This window comes from Lissotriton helveticus, chromosome 1_1 (assembly GCF_964261635.1).
Source record: "Lissotriton helveticus chromosome 1_1, aLisHel1.1, whole genome shotgun sequence".
NCBI classification, from domain to species: domain Eukaryota; kingdom Metazoa; phylum Chordata; class Amphibia; order Caudata; family Salamandridae; genus Lissotriton; species Lissotriton helveticus.
The window spans coordinates 746341443-746366981 of NC_136057.1; the positions used below are offsets into that span (position 1 = coordinate 746341443).

The 25539-nt window shown below is 44.5% G+C and overlaps 1 protein-coding gene across 1 annotated transcript in view; it reads left to right on the forward strand.

Annotated features, from left to right (window-relative positions):
• The first annotated feature begins 2275 nt into the window (after positions 1–2275).
• The window catches only part of ADAMTS20 (ADAM metallopeptidase with thrombospondin type 1 motif 20), a 1463844-nt gene continuing 1440580 nt past the window's right edge, over positions 2276–25539 (forward strand). The window contains exons 1-2 of the mRNA XM_078648053.1: positions 2276–2300; positions 2526–2869. Of these exons, the coding sequence (XP_078504179.1) occupies positions 2276–2300; positions 2526–2869 (369 nt within the window). The remainder of the gene's footprint in view (positions 2301–2525; positions 2870–25539) is intronic.

The window sequence follows — 25539 nt, forward strand, 5'->3', positions numbered from 1 at the left end:
ATCAAGCATTTTTGCAGTCGCAAACGGCCCGATTTTCAGAATCGGGCCGTTTGTGACCAGAAAAATGCATTTTAGTATGTGTAATTTTTAAATTGCGATTGGAGAACATGTTACTGATTTGCAGTTTGGAATTACGAATACATGCAAATCCAGTATAAGAAAGGGGCGTGTTGTATGTAAGAATGTTTAGCGACCAAAATGCAGTTGCTAAACATTCGCATTTCACCACCTACTTCAATAGGTGGCAACCCACTCGCAGTTTGTCAATGCTCGTAAAACGGTTTTTAGGAGCAGACAATGGTCTCACTGACCACTATCTGCTCTTAATAAATGAAAAGAAAACTTTTCAATTTTCTTTCTTAAACACAACCCGTTTTACTATAAGAAAAACAGGCTACAATAAAAGAAAAAGTATTCCTTTATTTAAAATGAATCACAGCCATGATTGTCTGCCGGCTCCAGCAGGCCTCCATCCCTTTGATTTTAGCGATCCTTAATGGGTCGCAAATTGCGACCTAACTCATTATTATTCATGAGGTAGGTCAATTTGTGACCCACTAGGAATTCTGTCAATGAAACTCTATAAGTTTCATACAATAAGAAAAGTGATTACCTAATTGAGATTAGCCGAAAATCGCAATTAGGTAATCGCTATTTCTAATATTGATACATCCGGCCCCAAGTCCTAGCAGTAGCAGAAGACACACCATACATCAATTATCAGAACAACATGCTCTGCGTGTCTGGTGGGTCGAGCTTGGACCCCAGCCCGTCAGACATGGACAGTGTTTGTTCTTCTTCTCCTGACACTCCAACCATCTAGAGCTGTGCTGCAGATGTGATGCTGCACGTTCGGACCCTTTGAATAATACATTAAATTAGTGGCACAGCTGTGCTCAGCACACTTAGCAACAAGCCGTCGCTACACTATTCACAGGAAGATGTACAAAACAAGATTCACATACGGTCATTTTGTTGTGAAGTGGAACAACTATGTGTTACCCACATTGACTATTCTGCACCAGCTGTCCTCACTGTTGAAGGAGCCGATCTGAGTGCACTCTGGAACACCGCGAAAAATGAAGATATTCTTTGGAAACATTGCAATTTATAGTATGGCATGTGTAATGAATACTTGTGAATAGTTGTCATTTATGAGTGTTTTGGTGATTAATAAATATTTTAAACCTATAAAGTTTGTACTATAGACGTCGTAGTTTACACATCTAAGAATGAATTATCAGTTTATTCAATTTTCTCTTTTTTACGTGTATGTTTATTAAGAATGTTACAACTTTGTTAACACTGATAATAAATAACTCAATGTGCTGTATAAAAATAATAAATAAAATAGAGATACAGTTTGCAAACATAGGCAATAAAGTAACCATCTCTTCCAGACATAAAATGATTTCAAACTATCTCTCATCACTGCCTCTGTACCCATAACTTTGTTAATGAATTAAAACAAGAGACTCTTCTTTAAAGAAACGTATTTTCTCAGTACGAATAACTGGATTATTTAATACCGAATGAGACTATTGTGCTCCGTGAGCTCCCAGCCATCTGCAGTTTTAACAGCATATGTTTATATGTACCTCACCTGTTTCATATGCACACCCCAAACACATATCCAAGTCATTTAACTGCAACTTTTTCTTTTTCGGTGGTGTTCAGTCAATTCGAAGCTAATGTTTTGTTGTGATTGTGCAGGTAGCTATGTCAGGTACACTATCTCACTCCATCTCTATTGTGCTAATCCAGTTGCCCAATCGGTGCGGCAGGTGAATAATGTTATGGACATTTGACTCCATTTAATGCATAAAACAGACACTGTGTGGACCCTTACTGATCATTTGAATGTTTGATTAGTCTTTATGGGTTATTGACATATGCATACGAATTTGATATATTCGATGCTCTCCTTTGAAATGAATAAACGCTGAATTAAAAAGAAAAATAATATTTTCCTGGGTTTCTACCAAATTGATTGGCATGAATATATATATATATATGTGTGTGTGTGTGTGTGTGTGTGTCAGCATTCAGACAATTTCCCCTTTTACTCTGTGTGCCATTACCCCACAGTTTTTACACTGCTAAATCTTTTACAACACAGGGCTTTACAACACAATCCATTACAACGCATTACCCATTACAAAGCAATTTACTATTCCTAACTCCACGGTGGCGTTACTTTGGGGAACGCATCACAATAGTTTGCAGTGTAAAGCCAGCGTTGTAAAAGCTTTTGCAGTGGAAAAAATGCGGGGTAATGGCATGCGGAGAAACGCTTGCGGGTAAAGGATATTTCCTATTTACTGCAGAACCACCTCCATGATGTAAACTAAAAACACCCATTTCATGTGTGTTTCTTTGTGAATCACCTATTGAGGTTGAATACTTACCTTGCACCGTTTTTCCTGATGCAAATCTGTGATCCGGCCCTGAATAGATAAAGTGCTATGTGAAGTTGTCCAGTGCTTCTACGATCTTTCTGACGGACTGCACAATTTGTTTTACAGAGAGTTTGGTGAAGCATCTGCCCTCCTACCAGATTGTCACACCTGCCCGAGTTAATGACTTTGGAGAGCCTTTCCCACACACTCACCACTACCACCGGAGGAAGAGAGATGCAGAGGAACCACCTGGGCCCCGCAACACCTTTTATCACATCAGTGCCTATGGGCAACTCTTCAGGCTCAGTCTCAGTGCTGATGCAAGCTTCATTGGTCCTGCATTTGCTGTACAGCACATTGGAGCCTGGAGTGAACAAGTGGAGTCTGAAACCCAAAGGCACTGCTATTACAGTGGGCAGGTCAATGGACATCCAAACCACACTGTAGTGCTGAGTCTGTGCGGAGGCTTGGTGAGTGCTCGTATCCCTAACCTATCATACTCCCTAACACACTCTGTGGAGATTCAGCTTTTACACTAGTTAGAGACAGAAATGAGAGAGTTGTGACTTTAGTTTTAAAAATGTGTTATATTGCAGAGTGGTGTGAATGTTTATTTTTCTATATTTTCGAGCAAATTTGCCCAAAACCCATGATATAAATGTGCCCCTTCCTGTAAATTCAGTCCCATGTCTGTTGAATGGTCCAGCCCTGTCAATTGTTAAGTTCTACTTTCAAGGATCATGTGAACAAATAGGTGCTTCATAAAAGGTTTATTCCAGTTTTCAGTGTCCATCACCTACAGTCCATATTTAGCCAGCTCGCCTTCTCAGCTACCTCTGATACTCACCCAACCTACATTCCAGAATGGAATTCATGATTGGCACACTATACCAGCCAATCAAGCCACACCACTGCACATCCCCTTACTATCAATAGTATAAAGAAAAGAATATAACCAAACATCAAGTGGCAATACATAAGTATACAGCACAGAATATGTTATAGTATTCAACATCATACTGAGTTAACAATATTTTTCACGCAAATGGAGATTTTTTTTTACATTTAATCAACTAAACATAATAAACTCATGCATGGTTCTATAACTACAATGAGATCTATTAAATAAAGAAGTATATGCAACAACTATAGCAGGAGTATACAAAATAAACACCTCTTTAAAGGAACTTACCTATGCTATTACATGAAAGGAAATCAGATAAAATCTTTTTGCCATCTGGGTTTCAAGTTTTGCCTTTTGTCATGATTCTCTCTTCCGATTCCCATCCCTTCCATAATGGGAACATTAACAACAGAGCCATCAAGCAAAGGCCTATGAGCAACTTTTACAGCATTGACCAACCTTGACATACTCCACACGTCACTAGAGTCTAGAACGAAAACATTCTTCTCGGCCTTCATGATCTTATAATGACTATTAAAATTGGAATCCCCTTTCTTCACAGCACCTAGGTTTCTTAACATACACCATATCTCCCACACACCATTCACCTTTCCTTACACCATGCAAATTATCAAAATGTCTTTTGCATTTTTGTTGATAATCCTTCACCTTATCTTCCTTCTACTTAATAAAATCTTCATTGTACTTGGAGTAAGGAGTCATAAGACCAACCACTTCTTATGTGATGTCATATTAAGTTTATTTATATAGCACAGATACACATCAGCTTTGGTGGCTTTAAGAACCACACTTCATAACATTAGCAAAAAGATGGCCACTTCCCTAGCCAAGACCCAGACTACAGGAAATAAAACTGACAAGAAGTGTTTCTCATTTAAAAGTTGAGTCTTGCGCATTGTCCTAAATCATGGGAGACACGTTTCTGATCGGAGTTGCAGTGGGAGAGAATTCCAAACCCTTGGAATGGCAAAAGAGAATGCTCTGTCACCAAATGTGGAAATCTAACTTTAAGCATTGACTGTAAGAGTTGATCCACCAATGACAGTCTTCTGGGGGGCAGATACCATCTGAATGGATCTGAATGGTAGCAGTGTCATAGATTTAACTAGCATTGGAAATGCAATAGGTCTCACATTTGTTTGAGTTATAGCTATTGGAATTGTAAATGGCATCCTTTTATTATGTGTTATGGAGTGTATGTACGTGGCGTGTAGTAGAATTATGTGTGTTGTATTGAATTAGTTAGTTGTGGAATTGTGTGACATGGGCTTTTGTGCTGTGGAGTGGATTTGTGGAGTGTAATTATGTGGCATGTTGTGCTGTAGAATTATATGGATAGATTTGGGAGTAGAGGTGATGTAGTAGCAAGCCAGGCCTACTAGTGCAAGTGATTCGCCCTACTCTGCTTAGACTCCTTAGACCAATGGTAAGAAGTTGGCACTGAAACATGGACAGAAAAGACAGAATTTATTAAACCTCTTGAGGTGGAACTACAATCACACAACACCCTTCGGTATAGTATGAGGTAGCACACTGACCAGAAGGAGCTGGGTCCTTTTATACCCACACAGGGGCTCAAATGAAGGCGGTACACGTACAAGCTGCTGTTCTTAGGCACATACAAGGTCATACAGAAAATGCACAGTCGACAAGTGGGAGGAGCTACCAGTTAGCTAGTTGGAGTAAACACATCCTGACAGTTACATGCCAGGGACAGCTGTATGCTCTTCTGAGCATGTGCAAAGTAGAGGAGACTAAACAGATTTTGTCTCTAAGCAGATTTCAAGAGCAGTTGACAGGAAGGTAGGACAGAGCTCATGGCATACAAAATGGCCGATAGAAAGACAAAATGGGTTCCGTAAAACGGGCAATATAGGTCGAAAAACTGGATGTCTTCTGCAAATACTTAACTTAATGATTTGCTAAACTACTACAGTGAGGCAGTCCTTTTCAGCTATGGGGCACCCCTTTTCCATACCCAGAGAAACAGGCTTAATTTATTTATGATGAGGCATCTTCTTGTTCACTGTGGCTTTGCCTCAAGCCCAGTAATTGTCCGTTAGGCCCTCAGGTTACTGGTGGGTTGGCTGCTGTCAGCAAGTGGTGTTGGAGACTTACTTAGATGTTCTGAGGTCACAGCCAATGGAGTTGCCACTACAGTCCATCAGATATGTGTGAATTATTAAACATCTGAGTGATTTTTGGACTGCTTGCCCTCTCCCCTTCCCTGGTAACCTGCAATGAAAGGAATGGCACACAGCCCTTTTAAGCTCCTCTGATTCCGCCTCAGTAGTAGTGGATGGTAGCCAAGCAGGTGATCTTGTCCCACTAGTGGGGCAAGGGGAGAGCCGGACCTGCTGGCTACAACCTACATCAGACAGAGGCCATGAAGACAGAGTGCCACTAGGTGGGGGATGGAGGCTCTGCTACGGTGGATTTTCACCTTCCGACATCCGGTGCGCTTTACCAGACCATGCAGAGGCAGGCCTCAAGGTCTGTGTTTACAATTTCACCTAAGATATCCGCTATATAGGTATCTATTGAGAAACAATTTCTGGCCATTATTAGTGCAAAGATGTAAATATAAGCGAGGTAACAAATGTGTCCATCAAGTCAATAAGTGAGATGAGTGCCAGCAGACTCAATTATGTTGAACTGCTGTCCTGTGATAATATTACCATTGCCCCAGAGTCTGAAACAGTGGGTTATTGTGGGTGTACCAACCAAGAGACCTGGACATTTAGGGCCTTTAATGCAAGTGGCCCATAATTTGCTTTGCAAAGTGCACACCATGTAAATGCAGTTACCTTGGGCTGTGGTGTTAACTGAGTATCTACTGTATATGGATGTGTGAGTTTCAGACCTCAGAATGGGTATGATGTGATATTTACCCATGCCCCCCTCCACACCCGTTTTGGACATGCTCAAACTCAGGAATTACTCAATTTACCTGTATGTATTTATGCCATATTCTAAATGGTGTAAACAGAGGTGGGCAAGACAGCAAATTAACAGGGTGAGCTTTCCTACTTCCCCGGCTACTCCCGAGCCGGATCCGCCTTTGACCCTAATTATAGAAAGCCGGTCGAGCACACATTTGGTTTCCAAACTATACAAACAATGCATGATGTCCTGGCCGTTCTCTGATACTAAAGCTCGCACAGCATGGGAGATAGATTTAGGCAGGTCTATTGCAGACGACCAGTGGGAACAGTGCTGCAAGTCTACAATAGAGGTGTCCCTTAATGCCCGACACAAGTTACTTCATTTTAAGTTTCTGCGCAGGATGTACCACACCCCTGCATGGTCCCATACGATAGACCCCACTAGACCCCGCCACTGCCAGAAATGTTTGGCAACTTTTGCTGATTTTGCCCATCTCTCCTGGACCTGTCCCAAAATACAGCAATATTGGGTTCAAGTGCACTCTACACTTGGCGACATCCTCTCTATGATATTAATCCCCACCCCCGAGATTGCACTGATGGGTTATGTGGTGAATTTTCCCAAGAAGGTCAGGAAACTTGCTGCGCTTGGTTTTCTCCTGGCCAAACGCAAGGTGGCATTGCTGTGGGGTGGCAAGAGGGTTCCTTCCCTACAGGCATGGATCCGCAGCTTAGCTTTTTGTAATATAAATTTTGAGGAATATGCTGCACTCATGCCCAGCTCTTCGAGACCTGTGGACATTTGGGGACCATACAAAGCGAATATCACCGGTAAGCGCGCTGGAGTAGACACTCTGATAGCTAACGGTATTGTTCCTGAGGGTGTTGGTTAGGAGCCTGGAACTGCGTAGGACCCGCTTATTACACACGTATTTTTGTCCCTACTGGGATTTTCAATCCTTCTTTCCTTCTATATGTATCAGTAATGCTTTATCACTGTGAATGCGATAGAGTGTTGAGGTTCTTGTCTCAAACCGACAATGAGAATTTAATTATGAACGGCGCGACGATGTACTTGTGCGTCCTCCCTGACTTACATTGTATAAAGATGCCATCAACTGTTACCTATATTTTGTATCATATTGTACTTGCCTATGCCTATGCCTATGCCGGGATTGTGCCTCGCTCTATTCACGCTATTTTGTTCATGACTGTATAAAACTGAAAATATAGCTTTAAAAAAAAAAAAGGGTGAGCTGAGCCAGAGCTGAGCTAAGGGTCTGGCTTGGCTCTTTGAGCCACTATGCGAGTCGAGCCCTAAAAATATTTTTTTTAAAGAAATGAACAGTACCCTTCAAAGTAAGATACACAATGTTTGATAAGCAATGTCTCAGTATTTGTTAAGATACATATAACATTTTCATGCTTGTTTTCCCAAAGAATATATACACAAAAAGACTTCAAATCTTAAATTTTCTTTCTTTTATTCAGTTTTTCATTTTCTTTTTAAAACAATCGCTGATAGCCAAAGAGCCTGTGTATCTCACTTTGAAGGGTGCTGTTCATTTCTTTAAAAAGTCTAGTTTGTTAAGGAAGAAAGGTTTACCCTATCTTCCTTGTTGGGTTTGTATAGGGGTTACATTCCTGTTTCTAGCACCTTCACGTTGGACTTAGTCGTGGTATTTAAATAGTGGTGCAAACATCGTTGCCTTAATCCCTAAAATTAAAAATCTTCCCTAAAAATATTTACCTTGTTGTCATACAACAAATGTCAGATAAAATATGATTTAGTCAAATCACAGTTCAAAAAAGTAGCTTTGTTTCACATGTGGAACCTTTGACATTAATATGTCCATTAAAGCAGTGCACTGAGAAGTGCTTATTAAAAGAGATAACTTTTAAGCATGAACTTAGAACCTTTCTGCCCAAACAATGTGCCCTATTTGCAACGTGACACATCTAGGGAGATGCATCACGTTGTAAAGCCCTGCGTCACATTATACCTGCGTCAGGTATAATGTATGCAGGGGGCGTCCTACGCAGGAAAGCCTCGTAAAAGTGAGGCAGTGAAATCTACAAGATTTCACTGCGTCACTTTTAGGACGCCACTGCGTCAAAACCATACATCTGCTTGAAGCAGGCATAAGGAGTGACGCAGTGTAGTGGGAATAGGCCACAAATGCATTGCTGGAGTTGCAGATCTGGATCTGCGGATAGATATAGTTTCTACCAGAAAAGGTGTGAACGAAGGTAAGGAACTTGTTCATTCGAAATCTAATTCATTGGTAAAGTCAGATTTATAACAAATATTTCACAAATGGCACTTTTAAAAAGTTACCTTAAGCTTGGCTAAAGCATCTAGAAGCCCCTTTGCCTGAGGATTCAAGTGGCACCCTGGAGCTGAGCATCTACTTGATTTTGTGAGAATTGGCTCCCAGAGCTGAGACAAAGGGCTTTGGTGTGTAAAGAATTGTACCTATCCCTGACAGGATAGCTTGGGGGTTGTGCCCAGCATATCTCCAAATGAAGCCTACCCTGTCACTGGCAGATGTAGTTGGATCTGTCTCCCTTTTGTCTATCCAGCCAACCAGGCATCAGTCGAAGTGGGAGATTAGCTGCTCCCAAAACCGGGTTTGAGTGACCACAGGGGAGGGTTTGTTCATTTTCTACCCATACCTCTAGTGTGGGCACAGGAGCGCTGCACAGGGAGAGAAAGGGTCTACTATCTTGGTTTTAGGTAGAAAGGGGCACTGCAAGATTGTTTGCAGTAAGGCAACCAGGAATGGCAGCAAATGGTGGTAGGGTTACCCCTGGAAATCTTTTCTTTACTAATCAGGGGGGAGCCAGGAGTCACCCTCCACCCACGGCTAGTGGCATTAATCTGGCACGCCCCTGCACCCTCTCAAGAATGCTGTTGGGCCTGTGGAAGACAGAAGAAGGACTGTACCTGCTGTTGTGAGTTGTAAGTAGGACTATAATGGATTGACCTGGTCCCACTTGTACCCAGGATTAAGGAGTCAACTCCATGGGGCACTAGTCTGACCTCCTGTTAAGCTATAGGGAAACAGATGCCACAAGAAGCCCACTTCTCTAAAAGAGTCCTTCTCACCAGTTTCAACCTGCCCAAGGCCATGCTGCTGGCTTCTGTTGAGGTGAGTCCTGACCCTCAAGAGCTGTTCCTGAACCCATGGCTAGTGTTGGAATGTACTCCAACTGCCCAAACTGTAAAAAGCTGGGAGTTTGAAACTTTTTACCAACCTCCTGCCTGGCGAACTGACGCCATCAAGGCTGTAGCCTGCAAAACACTGGTTGACCTCAGCATGCTGGTTTCTCTGGTGAAGGAAATCCTTCTTTCAGAAAACTTTGTAGGTCTGAATGTAGAGGGCTTCGTAAGGACTGATGCTGAGTTGCATCCCATCAACGTACATACCTGCCTGGGCACAAACTTCGGATTTCTCCTGTGCAGAGTATCCCCTCCTTTGTTCCCTACTGCATGGTGACGAAGGCCTTCACCAACCCATCATCATTGAGCCCCACTTTTGATCTAGCTTGCTGCTTGCCTCGCCGATAACTTGTTGACTACCACTTTTCCTCCATAAAAGCTTCTAAGTCTGAATGTAACTCTTTGACTGGAACCTACCTGGTTTTGCATCCGACCTGTACTCCATTGTGATCAGACTCAAACTCTGGCTTTGTCCGGTTCTAGCACAACCAGTTGCCCACTGTTGGAGCTTTAGCCTTTTTGGGGCTATTTCTACTTAAAACTATAACAAATCATCTCCTTTTTCCTTTATTGAACTTTTGTCTTTTTGTCTATTAAATATATTATTTATTTTTGTAAATTGGATTAGGATTTTTATTGTTGTGTAATTTAGACTTTTTACAGTTTTGGTACTTCTAACTGCTCTACACATTTCTTTAGTTTACAAAGGGGAGGTGAGGAGTACGTTAACAAAGGGCAACAGGCTATGTGAAAAACGAGAACCGGTTACCCATAGTCGACAGACAATTCAAGGGCTACAGGGTATTTAAGCAGTGCAAAACATAATAGGCAGATCCAAGCCCTCAAAAGGTGAAATAGAGCTGATCAGTTGGGGGAGACGAGGTTGAGGCAGTGTGCGCAGGGGGAGGAGGCAGCAAAGAGGAAGGCAAGTAGGGAATCAACAAGGAAAAGCAAAAAGAGAAAAAGAAAAGGTAGAGAAGAGAGGAGATTAGGGAAGGTTGAGGAGGTGAGCCGGGACCAGGCCAGTTCAGATCAGATCAAAGGGAGGGAGCAGGCAGAATGCAAGTGCGGGTAAGAATAAAGGCAGATGATGGTGCTAATGCTGGCACTAGCGGGTGTGTGGGGCCACAGTTAGGTCCCGGAGTTAAACGAAAAAGCGAAGATGCCCAGAGTGCAGCCCCAAGGCCCAGGCAAGTCCAACAGGACTGCCAGGGCGACCGCCTTGCCAAGAGCGCAGGGCAGACAGTCCACTTAACTGCCACCCCTGTGTTGAAAAGGTGCCCAAGTGTGTAGAAAGGTTTCAGCGTTATCCTGTAGGTTGTAGATGATTCGTTCATAAGAGGCTGTCTGATACATGGCCATGAGCCATTCATTGTGTGTGGGTGGTTGTTGGGGAACACCAGTGTCAGAGGGGACAGTTTTTAGCTGTTGCCAGTGCTGTATGGAGCAGCAAGCACTCACACACGGAGTGGGTCGGGAAACCTGCTCAGCCATGAAGAAGGATCGTGGGGCGAAATACGGTTAGGGGGATTGGAAACGCCTTGCCAAGCATGGTGCCAATCACCTCCCATAAGGGGCGTACGTTGGGAAAATTGCAGACGATGTGTACCATGTCTCATCATTGTTTGACACAGTGGCAGTATTTGGAGTGGGGCAGCAACCGCACTGACTGAAGTTTTACCAGTGGTCAGTGGCAGTCATGAAGCAACTTGAAAAGGCAGAACTTCAGTCAAGCTTCACTGGCTCCACCGCTTAGGGTTTCCAAGAGTTCAGCCTAGTCCTTGGGTTCATATTCCACTTGGAGGTGGGCCTGCCATTTGGTATGCAAGCTGTCCTGCAGGGGTAGCAAAGAGAGATGATGGGTCAGGAGGCCATAGATACTGGACACCTCTGAATCGAGACACCTTCAGGTATGAGACAACTGGTGAGGACGGAAGGTCCCATGGCCGCGGGCCCAGCATGCAGGTGAGATACTGCCGACATTTGTCAGGGGAATTCCAAACTCTTCCTTCAACACATCAAAATTTGATGGTGCCCTGGGCACACATCCTTTGAAGAGTGGATATGCCCGCCGTGCATCACACTCCCCAGTTGAGCAGTGCACCCCCAATTTGGAGGCCGGAATTCCCCCAGAGGTGCGCCTGGCCATGGAAGAGGACATCAACCGAGAGGAGACGATGAGCACAGGACCAAGATTTGACCATGGCCTGGAGCATTGATTTGCTGGAGCCAGGAGCAGAGGCCTCATAGCAATTAATGGAATGCAGTCCTGGGGGCAACCAAGGAGATTGCGCTTGATTGAAACCCACAACAATGGAACATGAGACTGCGGGATCATATAGGCAGGTTTTGCCAGGTGCATGGCAAAGGCGTAATGTTCCACCGAAGCCATACCCAGACTGCCACACGAGTGATGGGCCATCGGGTGGCTGCTGGCCAATCGAGATAGGGATGGACCCCACACAAAGGCCCTGATGGCCTAGTCCGCTGAGCGCAAAAGCAGGAGGGGCACAAGTAGAGGCAACATGCCCAGGACGTATGTAGAGCACAGCAGGGTCATCATCTTGACCGCCTACACCCTGCCCCACAACGAGAGGCCGAGATGTGACCACTTCTCCTAGTCCAGCCATACACAGTACAAAAGTGGATCGAGGTTGTCCGCCACCATACGGTAAATCCTAAGATATTTGAGGCAGGAGGACTTCCACTGGAAGGGAAAAGGTGCGATGTCTGCGCGGTGGTCACTTGTGAGATCAGTAGGGCCTCACTCTTGCCCCAGTATATCCTGGAGCCTGAAATCATTGCAAAGTTGGAGATAAGAGCCAGGATAGTCAGGACCGGGGAAGGTGCAAGAGTGTTTAGCAAAATGGTGTCTGCTTACAGCAAAAGGGTCGACATGCCCCCGGGGTGGGATGCCCACCAGCGATGGGGATTGGCGGAGTACTGCCACCCGAGGCTCCATGGCCAGGAGAAAAAGAAGGGGTGATAAAAGGCAACCCTGTTGCCTCCCCGTCTGACTAGGAAAGAGTCCAAAAGGAACCCATCACAACTGACCAGCACAGCTCGTGGGCCAGTGTGCGAAGATGGTTGAGGGACGAGCTCCCAGGAACAAACCCTACTTGCGAAAAATGAATAAGGGTCAGTCCACCTTAAGGAGACATGCCACCAACACCCCCACCAAGATCTTCATATGCCAGTTAAGCAGGCGATAGGCCTATAACTGCCACAGAGGAGGTGATCCTTCCCCAGCTTGAGGAGAATGACGATCAAGGCCTAGTTAGAATAAAGGCCAAGCGAGTCCATCCACCCTGCCTCCTGGAATGCTTTGTGTAGGGACTCAGTCACCTCCTCCTTTGTCCATTTATAAAACTCTGCTGGGAAGCCGTCCTCCCCTGGAGCCTTATGATACGCAAGATTAAAGCTAATCCAGTGAGATCTCAGCACTGGTAATTTTCCTCTCAAGCAAGTCCCTGCCTGAGCCGTTGAGACAGGGGTGGCGCACCAAGTTGAAGAAAGCATCAAGCCTGTCCAGGTATTTTTCTGATGTTGCTATTTGAGCACACTACTGGACTTTACTATGTTACAGCCTTTTTTTTTTTAGCTTTTTTGACTTAAAAATCAAGTGAATGTCTTTTTAATTGCTTACTTTCACTCTGTCTATTTTCACCTTTATCCTCCTGCACTTCAGAGTTAAATCGGCCAACACAGGCATTTACAAAGTTATAGACAGGACCATTACTGGAGGAGAGAAGGGACTTCGAGTCATCCTCTTCCAATATGATCCCTTGGTGTTGCTCCTGTTCAGTGCCTCACCGCTGGGACGCTACTAGCCGCCATCTTGGGTTAGCACACTAGTTGCTGCATGCCCTGCCCACTATTCAATGTGCATTGGGGCGCGGACGACCTGGCAACTAGGTATTTTGCTGCGTACTTTCACTGCATCTACTTTCACCTTTATCCTCCCATACTGCAGAGTTAAAATTGACCCACACAGCCATTTACAAAGTTAATGACAGGACCATTACTGGAGGCGAGATGGGGCCTCGAGCCGTCCTCCTCCAATAGGATCCCTTTGTATTGGTCATACTCAGTGGCTCTCCATCAGGACACTTTTAGCCATCCTTTAGGGTCAGTGCACTAGTTGCTGCAATCCCCGGCCCAGTATTTTTGGGCACCGGGGCGTGGATGCACCTAAATGGCAAGCCCATCTGCAACTGGCGGAAACCAGGGTCCAGGACTTCTGCAGGTTCCGATACTAATAAAATTAGGTACTCTGCCTCTGAACTACGCTTATTAAATAGGAATGGAGAGAAGACATGTGACATAACCATAAATCCAGGTATGAATAACCTAATATGTGACGAATGTAAAAATAATCTTGGTATAAAAAACCATATAGATATGGAAAATAACATTGCAAAAGAGGGCATTCACAGCCAGAAATGGCAGTTATAACTATTGAATTGCAGGTCCTTATCAAAGCATAGTTTACACCTTTTGATCATTTTAGAAGAGAACAAACCAACAGCTTTTTTCCTAACTGAAACCTGGCTCTAAGAGGAATCAATGCTAGATATCTCAATGACCCTTTCTTCGGGATACTCAATTGTTAGACTTGACCGAGAAGGAAAAAGGGGAGGGAGAATTGCCATTATCTATAAAGAGCTGAACATAAAATGTGCCCCATTAACCATCCCAGGAAGTGAATGTGCATCATTTGCTCTTAAACTCTCTCCCATTTGTATGTTCTCTGAACTTCTAGTATATTGCCCCTATGGCTCTGCCACAAAATGTATACAATCCCTTCTTGACATAGCGGCAGAAAATAGCCTACAAGCTTCCAACTACACAGTACTTGGAGATTTTAATCTCCATCTAGGCAACACCAGCTGTGAGGTTTACCAAAATTATTTAATGGATCTAGCAGCAATCCAACTAACCCAATGGGTTACAGCCCCTACCCACAAACATGGCATCTACGTGACCCAATATTCCCTAATATGCCAGAACTAACTACAGGGGACTCATACAAAACCATTTGGTCGGACCACAAAGTAGTACCATTTCAAAACGCTTTATCCAATCACAGCAATCCTAAACTGAACTGGTCAAAATTGGATATAGGAACATGAAAAAGCATGCGTTCAAACACCACCCCTGAAATGTTTGAGGACATTGACAATAGATAAAGTAGATTCCAGGAATGGATCCAGAGCACCTCAAATAAGTTAGTCCCCCTCAAGCAACATATTGGCTCGCGGAAGGGAGTGAAAGCACCATGGTTCTCATCAGAACTAAGGAAACAATCTAAAAACAAGCGAGAGCATGGAGGAAAAATTACGATGCCACAGAGAAAGAGAAAGATAAGAAAGCAATAAGAAAGTACCACATTGCCATCAGAAAAGCTAGAGTGGACCTTTTTTGCATGCAAGATAAACAATGCCGCTAATTCCTCTCAAGAATTATTTAATGTCATAGTCTAATGAAACCTGCAATTAAAAAAACGCCCCTCCCCCATCAGAAATACGATGCAATATGCTGCCCAAACTTTGTGTAGACAAGCTGAATAATATCCTCCTCACATTAGAAGAAGACAGGCTCTCGGATACGCAACAGGGAAAATTATACTTGTTCCCAGAAATGACCTAAGAAGTTAATGACGAAACAGTTTTATAAAGCTCACAGATGCTCCTAGGAGTGTCCCAGTGCTAATCCAAGAGCAAGCCAGATTACATGGTGAATAACTCAAGTTTTTAATCCCTTCCTAAAAGTACGTTCTATGATTCTCGTCTCAGAAGTATTTGGAGAGAGTTCCATGCAGAAAGCCCTAACAAAGAAAAGGAGCACCCTCTAATCTTTGACAGTCTTACTCTCGGCATTCTGGCGAGAGCCTAATGAGAGGACCATATGCTCCTCGCTGGATTGGAGAACAGAATACAGGAAGCCAGGTATCCTGGACGAATATTGTGGAGAGCCCGAAACATAATTACCAAAGCTTTGAACACAATTCACTTCCTCGCTGTGAACCAGTCTAGAGAGGAAAGATGACTCTAGATCCTTGCTCTCTTAGGTAAGTTCAGTAAAAGGGTCTCTGCTGCACTTTGCACCATTTATAATCCATGGATGGCATATTCTTGCAGGCCGAGATATAAGGCATTAGCGTAATCGAGGCGAGACGTTATGAGAGCCAGGATAACTGTTTTCCGGGCAGTAAAGGAGTGAAGAAACAGAAAAGTTTTCAATGCCCTTAATATACCAAAGCACATACCAGTCACTGCGCTAATCTGGGGCAGAAAAGATAGGCACCTGTCAAACTTAACTCCCTGATTTCTGGCTGTGTCTGTATGGGACACAGGTGAAATGAAACCATCTGGCCAACAAGTGGACCTGCCGGAGAGTGCAGCGGTGCCAAAAAAGATAATTTCGGTTTTGTCATTATTGCACACTAGCTGATTCTGATGTAGCCAGGCAAAAACTGTGGTTAAGCAAGATTTTATAGAGTCAAGGCCCAGAACGCTCCCTACATAAAGGAGAAGAAAATCTGTGTGTCATCTTCACATGACACAATCTTAGCACCAAATGACTCAACAATTAGAGCAAGTGGGGTAAGGAACACATTAAGCAGTGTAGGGATAATGGCCTAGCCCTGCGGGACTCCGACAGCGATAGGTCTGTTGCCAGAGGCAAACCGGGGCAGCCAAACCTTCTGTTCTCGATTATCTAGAAAGGAGGATAGCCATCTGAGGGCAAGATTCTTCACTCCGATCCTTGCAAGGCGATCTAGGAGAGGAGAATGAGAGACTGTATCGAAGGAGGCAGACAGATCTAACAAGACAAGCACTGCCCTGCCCTTGACATCCAATGTACCTTTAATTTCCTCAGTCACCTCCAGTAAGGCTGTCTCCATGCTTAAGTTCTTCCTAAAAACTGACTGACTCAGATGTAGGAGGTCATTCTTCTCCAGATAGAATGAGTGTCGCCTGTTCACTGCTTTTTCCAGTACCAGGGAAATGGGCCTGTAATGCAGGGCAGGTTAGGGTCAGCTGAAGGCTTCTTTAGCAGCGGGAGGACACCAAAGAGATTCTGAAAGTCCTAAAATCAAGCTCACCCCAAGACATGGAACCCCCTGCAATCATGTTAATAGGAGGGAAAGCAGAAATCCCTGCATTGACAGATATGTTTAATTGTTCAGTTAGCTCAGGAACTGTGCCAGGAAAATGGAAACGAGCAATTGTAAAAGTACTATTAACCCTTCCGTGCTGCCGTCGGCCATTGGCCGATGGCAGCACCACCTCGCTGGTGCTGCCGTCGGCCAATGACCGATGCGGCCGCGCGCGTTTTTTAAAACGGCCGCACTGCCGCAAAAAAGCGGAAGCAGCCAACAGGTTAAAAACAATTGGCAGACCCCGGCAAAATGCAAAAACTACCGGCCAATATCTCTTCTGCCAGTGCCCAGTAATGTGCTGCAGAAATATGTTCATAATAATCTCTCACTATACCTGTAAACTAATGACATCCTACATCAGTCACAGACCGTTTTCTGTCCAGGCAGTAGTACGGAAACAACCTGGCTGGCAGGCACAGAGTGGCTTAAAAACATCTTAGATCAGGGTGCGACCGCAGCTCTGATCCCTTTGCATCTGAATGCAGCATTTGATACCGTTCCACACCAGGTGCTAATCACAAGTTTAAAGGAAATCAGAATCTCCGGATTTGCACTCCTTTGGCCACCTTTGTTCCTGCATAATAGAACCTTTCAAGTTTGTGAGGAGACTATTCTTTCAAACACCTACTCTGTTAACTATGGTCAGGGGTCCTCGCTGATCCCCACACTCTTTAATCTGTATTTTATTGCATTGTTAGAATTCATAAACCGGCTTGGCTTTTCTTCAATATCCTATTTTGATGACACTCGATTCTTATCCCCCCTTCCAGCCAAACAGAAAAAACATCGGACCCCCCAAATGCCTGTCTTAAGCGTGTCATGGAATGAATGGCAGCAAGCAGCCTTAAGCTTAATGTGGAAAAAACTGAGATGATGCTGGTAGGAAACAAACCCTGGAGATGAATGGAACTGAACTGGCCTGAATGCCTTGGTAATCATCCTATTCCAAATTCAGAAGTAAAAAAACTAGATATTTGGCTTGATGATAAGTTGACAATGACAACACAAGCTAAAATACTGGCAGCAACTTGCTTTGGCATGCTAAGAACTATAAGAAAGCTGCTCAGATGATTACCAGAGACATCACTCAGAATAGAATTACAAGGGTTGGTCATTTCCAGATTTGACGTTGGAAGTTTCTTGTACCTGGGCAGCCCAAAATCGTTTATAAAAAGACTCCAAATCATTCAAAATGCAGCAGCACGTACTGTACTGAATGTTCCCAGACTTCACTCTGCTACCACCGCCCTAGCAAGCCTTCATTGGCTGCCAATGCAAAAAAGGATACACTTTAAGGTACTGTGTATGGCCCAGAAAGCGATGCATAAAAGTGGTCTAAAACGAATTCAAAGTCTACTTACCCCTTATAATCCTACAAGGACGCTGCATTTTGACACTCAGCAGCTGTTTGCAGTCTCCAGGATAATGAGGACTAAGATTGGAGGAAGATCCTTCGCCTTCCTAGTGGCAAACCTTTGGAACGCTCTCCCTCAGAATCTCAAGCAAACCAAATCGGAACTGGCATTTAGGAAACTGTTGAAAACATTGCTTTTTTAACTGCAAACTTTTCCGTATGGTACCCAATTGTCATAGTGCTGGGATGCCCTTCTGGGGGGCCATGCACTCAAGAAATTCCATGAATGGAATAGAATAGAATAAGTCTGCCACAATCTCCGGGGTGTATAAGTCCCGGTAATAGGCCGCAAATTCAACCACAATGTCTTGCGGCTGAGTGAGGATCTCTCCTGAGGTAGATCGAATGGCTGGAATGGCCAGCATGGTCTTATGCTGGCACAGCTGCCCTGTCAACATCCTCCTGGCCATTTTCCCCTTGTTCATAGTTTCGATTCCACAAGCACTACAACACGTATTCCTCTTTCAATGTGTGCAGTATGCTAAGGTCCATTCTAGCCCCCTCCAGACAGCGCCAGTGGGGAACCGAGGTGGCCTCAATGTAAAGGTGGGTGAGGGAGGCAATGTCAGCCTCAGGGCCTTCTGATGGTCAACATGCTGCTTATTCTCAAGGGCTGCATCGGCATCAGCTGGCCTCGAGCGGTCACTTTAGCGGCCACACAAACCGTATGCGGGGAGACCACAGATTCACGGTTGTTCTCAAGATAACTAGTAATGTTAGACCAAAGCTGTACCTTACTCGAGGGTTGTGAGACCAGAAAGTAATCTAAGCATGGCTGTGTGGCATGTTCCGGCAATAGGAAGGTGTACTCCCAGGCAGTAGGATGGAAAAGATGCCAAACGTCCACAACACCATGGTCTGCTGTGACCTCCCTTTGGAGACTGAAACGGATTCTACAATTGCTCCACTCCATGAAATCCATAACTCCTAGCCACCTTCATCTAATCCAGACAGCACATTGCTGTTCCAGAAGGGTATTGCGTAACACAGCCCAGACTGCCACTTACGTTCCATCCATCCCCTGTTGGGCATCCCTCGCAAAAAAGAGCACTGATTTGCAACGCTGTCACTCTGAAACCAACCAACAACCATGATGATCTTTTTCAAGATGCCAACCTATTATAATTTGAAATGCTAAGAGAACAGCTCAACATACACAGGGAGCATTTTCTTCCATATCCAACACTGATGCATATATTCCGTGGAGGCTGGGATATAATGGCAACAGAGCTGCAAATCCACAATGTGCTGCAATGCGTTCATACCATGGGTAACGGTTGCCAGCTTATCAGCTGGCTGGCCAATGCGTTAGGTGAACATTCCTAAATTTCTTTGGATAGACTCTGGGATAAAAGGGAATCTGAAATTGAGAGGGTCTTTTATGATAAAGATTTGGAGAGTATACTGACTCACCTAGCAACAACTTCTAGAAAAGCTATATTCAAACTCATCCAGTGTTATATACTTCACTGAGCTTACATTGCCCTCACCAAGCAAAAGGAGTTATTCCCCTGGATAAATGCTTGCTGTCCCCATTATAATCTGCATGGTGCTGATCTTCTACATATGCTTTAGTTCTGTTCATCTTTGGCCCAGTACTGGTCAACGTTACTGAGCCAATCGCCCAGGTAACATCTTGCATAATTGGGAGATTTGTGCCCTAGGCTTATTTAATCACACCAAGAAGAACAACCAACCGCCCTCTTCCTTGACCTAGCCAGGTTCGTTGTGTAATGCACCTTCACAAGACATTGAATAGCTGACCACCCACCAAGCATGAAGCCTGGCAAAAATCGTTGTTCATTTGGGCCAAAGCAGAACCCACAACTTTGAGGTGGGAAGAGGTTAATAGGCCTTCGGAAACACCCTATTTCCCAGGGCTCGGATGAGCTCCTACTTCACTTTCAGGCAGAGGCTGAACATGATGCCCTTCCACCATAGAGGCCTCTCTGCAACACAATCCTCATTATAGCTTTTCAGCCCCTATCTTTAAGACTTGGATCTGTTCCCCAGAGACTGCAACAGAAATGCTTCATGCAGCGCTAACTGACATCTCCTTCCTGATTAATTTGCCGAATTATGCACGATGTTTCCATTTACCTGCTTCTCTGCACCTGAATACATATAAGTAGCATGTTAAGTTTACTGTTCAAAGTTTGTTTTCCCACTCCTTCCTTTTTCCTCCTTACAATGTACGACTTTGCTTGCCTATGTTATTTCGACATAATCACCAGAAATAATGCATTGTCACACTGAACATATATACTCTACTCTCTGTCACTATATAACTAAAGATTTGATTGTACGAAAGAATGATGCTAATGAGTTTGGGATATGTCATGCATTCATATCTCAATAACAAACATATCTGTTTGCTTTAAACAAAAAGAGGTTTGTTGTGAAGGGTACCCTTGCAAAGAGTCCCTCTTATGCTGGGTGTTCAGCCTAGACTAGCGAAGTCATGTGGAATGTCAGATTTGTCGAAGTGTGCGGACTAGAGGACTAGCGGAAAGAGGCTGGTTGTGCAGAATACCTGCTCTTATTATTGTGCATTCTCCTTTTGTAGTTGTAATCTAGGGCCATGTGTACTCAACTTTTTGCGATCTCAAATGGCACGATTCGTAAATAAGCCTGTTTGCAAACGTAAAAATGCAATGTGGCATGTACAAAGCGTTTCAGTCACCGAATTGAAATTTGGGTTTTGCGATTTAATATTAGGAAGGGGTGTATTAAGGGCATATCTTCCGAATAGCAACTCGCAGTGCCAAGTACGAATGTTTTGTGACCGAAATGCGCAACACCTTTGCATTTTACTGCTTACTTCAACCAGGTGGTAAACCAGCCACAAACGGGAAGGAGTCCACTGGGGACTCCTTCCCCTTTGTGAACGGTTGTGAGAACTAATCTTTAACAAGCATTTGCAATGTAATAGGTCTCGCATTATTAAAGTTAGAGCTATTGGCATTGTAAATGGCAATACCTTTTATTTATGTTTTTGTTTTTAAACATTTACAATGCTAATAGCTTAGCCCCTTCGCTGCGGGGGTAAGAGCTGTCAGCATGACCGTCAATCACAGAGAGAGTATCAAAGAGAGCAGCACTCGACAGAAAGTTAGTTTCGGTACCTGCAGGTCTGTGGACTGATGCTGGGGAATAAAATATAATGTGCACTGTTTGTTTTAAATAGTTTCTTTACAATGCAATAGGTCTCGCATTAGGAAAGTTTGAGCTATTGGTATTGTAAATGTCAAATTTTTTATTTATGTTTTGTTTTTGAAAATAGCTAAATTAATAGCTATGTCATTTACAATGCTAATAGTTATAACTTTTGCAAATGCGACACCTATAGCATTTCTAATGCAATATGTGTTGTATTTACGTGACTTAGATGTATTGATATTACAAATAACAATGGCTGTTAATTTTTTCAAATAATTAATACTTAAATAAGTTATTGTAATTTATAATGGCAATAGCTTAATCAGTGGAGGCTTGAATAGGCAAACTGGTGACAGTACTCCTAACCCTCGCCCCACCATGAACCGGGCCGCTACAACACGCACAAACTAGGTATAATCCCGTGAGTGGACCCACAACAGCTTCACTCTAGTGTGCACCCCCTAACCACACCCCTAGGTGAAATCTTGTGAAAACGCCCACCACTGCATGGTCACCAGATAAAATTCACAAGAAGTAGTTACTACGAATAAGCTCATTACTGACAGGCCAAAGAAATGTACTATAAAGCATAACCCATGAGTAAACTATACAAGGCCCCCAAACGAATTAAAACACACTCCGGGGAGCGAGTCACCCTCGGATCCTCCCTACCCAGTGTCCACGACTAGAGTACGCAATTTCGAGTAAGCACCATGTCCAGCAGTCTTAGGGACACTCGGCAGCGGACGCAGTCACGATCCAATATTATACATGGGCTCACTCCCCCCCCCCCGCCCCGTTATGACTTGCAGCACCCCAAAACAAGCAGTGCTTGCCTACATCTATGTTGTTTTAGACCCGGTCTTTTACTAGATTACTGTAGGTCTATCATGAAGCAGTGTCTCTGAATGGCACTCCGTTCCCACCCCGCCGCATCCTCTGCCCCTCCCCCATGTCCACCCACCCGTGTCCTCTGTCAGCTGCATACAGTAACGCACGCACCTCTGGGGCCCTTCTTTACCCCCTCCCCGCACTCTAGCGCCTTACCGCCTCCCGCAGCTGCCTCTCGGTGTCCCGCTCCCGCTGCAGGCTGTCCGCCTGCTTCTGCAGGGCGCGGATCTTCCGGCGCACCGCATCCAGGGAGGTGCCCCCCCAGACATGTTGCAGGTCGGGGAGCAGGGGGGCCTCAGCTGGGCGGGTGAAAGGGCTGTTGCGTCTACACCGGAATAGGCGAGAGAGAAAAAGTCCTGGACAGGTCTGCACGGAGGACGGCAACCCAACCTTTGAGCTGGCGGAGGACGCAGGGACGGTGCGGTTCCGGGTAGCTCGTCTCCCCCCCCCCCCCGCGCCTCTAACGGCGCTGCCCTCTGACCCCACGGTCGCTCGGACCGGCAACCTAGAGAAACTCGGCTGCGGGCACTTTATGGGGGCGCCACGCCTAGCTGCCCAGAGCGACGCGGATGTGCATTCCTGGCAGACAGCAAGTTCTGGTTGTCCTTCGAACCCAATCTGTGGGCGGTATCCTGACGATGGGGCATGATGGTGACAGTGAAAATGATTTTCATATCGTCTGGTCACTGCGCATGCGCGTTTGAGCCAGTTCCTTTGGGCGGGACTTCCGTCTTCGGAAGTCCCGCGCACGCGCCCACGGAGTGCCTGAGAGCGGGGCTCCCATGCCCGAGGGAGAGCCCCGGCTACCGAAGTCCCGAATGGCGGTAAGTGGGGCTTAGTTCTAGGGGGCAGGGGGGTGCGCTTGTGTGTGTGTGTATGTGTGCGATGGCGGCGGCGGCGGGTCTTTGTATGTGTGCGTGCGTGTGTGTAGGTGCGCTGGTGTGTGTGTGGGGGGGTCTCTGTGTGTGCGTGTAGGTGCGCTAGTGTGTGTGTAGGTGCGGCGGCGACGGGGGGGGGTGTGTGTGTGTGCCTGTGGCTGTGTATGCGTGTGGCTGTGATGTGCGCATGCGTGAGTGTGGGTGCGCGTGCACGCTGTCAAATCCAGCACAAGAGAAGCACGTGGCACCCTCTTTATCCTCCTTCCCCCGAGACCGGCAACATGAAGTCTCCAGCTGGACGCATCCTTCGGATGCAGTACCAGCGAGACCTAAAAATTAAACCGAAACATTTCCTTTTTCATGAAACACATTCCATTCTCCTTTAAGAAAAACAGACTGCATTAATTTTTTTTTACGAAAACCTTGCTTTATTTAAAAACAAACGCAGACATGGTGGACTGCTGTCCCCAGCTGGCCACCATCCCTGTGTTTTTAATGATTCCCAATGGGTTGCAAAATGCAACCTACCTCATTAATATTAATCAGGTAGGTCTACTTGCGATCAGACGGAAATCGCAAATGAAACTCAATAGAGTATTGTATATTTGAAACTGCGATTTGCTAATTGCGATTCGGATGGATTCTCAATTGAGAAGTCACAATTTCTGATGTACTTACATGTAGTTTATAAACAAAGTGTGTGTTTTTCCTGCAACTTATGTGATCTGTAACCTGATTCCTGCTTGTCTATGAGAAATTCATCGATGTTTCAGTGGTGTTAAGGATGGGATGGAAACTGCCTATAGTGACTGCTGCTGTGTATGTGTGCAAGTGTGAAACTTCTTACTCCTCTTCTGTGAGTGTTTTACAAGCCCACGGCTGTCTCAAAAGTAGGCCGCCTGGGTCTACATAAATCCGAATAATCTGAGTGGCAAGAGCCAAAGAGTGCAGCAGAGTGTAGCTGTATGTGGATTTCACAAGGGCCATACTGGTCGGTGCCCTCATAAGCATTTTACAATGCGCCATGCAGTTCCTGCTCGGTGTGCAGCAGATTCCTTTAGATTTCCTTTGAAATGAGGTCGATGTCTTCATGTTTGGACCTAAGGGCGCCCATTACATGTTGTAGAGCTCCTTTATTCACATGCTCGTCAGGTGTGCTTATTACTGAGCCTAATATTTTATTTTTTCTCACATATGCTCTAGTGGTGCATGCTCGTTCCTATGTGCCACACATGCTTCCCGGGCCGTTATGTGGTCTATGATGCCTAAAGTGCAAATGTGCCAGGGAGACAAGGTCATGGAGCAGGGATGTGTGGAGGGAAGTGGGCACTGCAGCCCCACTCCTTTACATCTTCCAACTCCTAACCCACTATTATCTGATCAAGAGCATCTTCTTGTTGTCCTGGCTTGCCAGGCCCAGTCTCTTTCTTCCTTCTCCTAGCTTCAGACATAGTAGAAAACAAATAATCTACACTGGCACCTACTGTTGTTTTATTTCATATTTCTTGTTTTTTGCAATTTATTGTAATTGTATGTACATTGAAAGAATTGTGATAAGAATAATTTTATTCCTCGCAACGCCCTACCATGCAGCTAAACACAAGCCCTCTCCAGAAATATCATCCATCAAAATACGATTTGTCTAGGAAAGATTCTGCAGGATTAATACAATCAAAAGAAGTATATTTCTCATCTCTCTGTACTGCACTAAATGTAACAACAATTGAACTAGTATCACAACAGTTATTGAAGCATAGTGCTGTGCCATTGTACTGATAATATACAGATTTTGGGATTTTTTCAGATATATTTTGCCACTAGGTTCTCTGGACTTTAGAGCACTGAGAATTCCAAATGACATTTCACTGATTGAAGCCTTCAACATCAATATGTCAGTATAGATGTAACCATGCAGGAGATGAGATTAAAAAACGCACTCTACCTTGATAAAAACGTGACCACAAACACCCCTGCTGTGTAACTGGGTGCATATTACTTGCCTGGAGTTTTATTAGCTCAATTCCGTCCAATGAAAGTAAGTGATCATATCTGCCTATTTTATCACATGCCACCATCTTAATAACCAAACACAAGTGTGGGTCCTAAAAGAGCACAGGGAGGGGAGTAGTGTTGCACTACTTGAAACCAACTGCATTTCGATGGCCCAAATTATGATGCCTGAAAAGGGAACAAAAAGTGTACATGGAAACATATCAGATCACCAATATTTGGGACGTATGCTTAAGTTGTCAGTCAGCGGAGATGTGTAGTAAATTAAAGTTTGTATTTGTTTTAATAGATTTGGAGGCCTAAACCTATGTTCCCGTGCTAATATTCTATAAAGCAAGGTAATATTTATTACAACTTTTTTTGTATCAAGAAATTCTGCAGTTTGATTTAAAGCCAGTTAAATAGCCCTGTTATAGGTGTCATTAAATGAAGCAGAAATGATTTAGAAGTGCTATATCATCACAGTTTGAATCGTTGATACATCATGCAATAAAGGAAATGGTGCTGACTAATGGCCTGATTTAGACTTTATGGGACGCATTACTGCATCACAAACATGACGGGTATTTTGCCCTCCCTAATACAAGTGC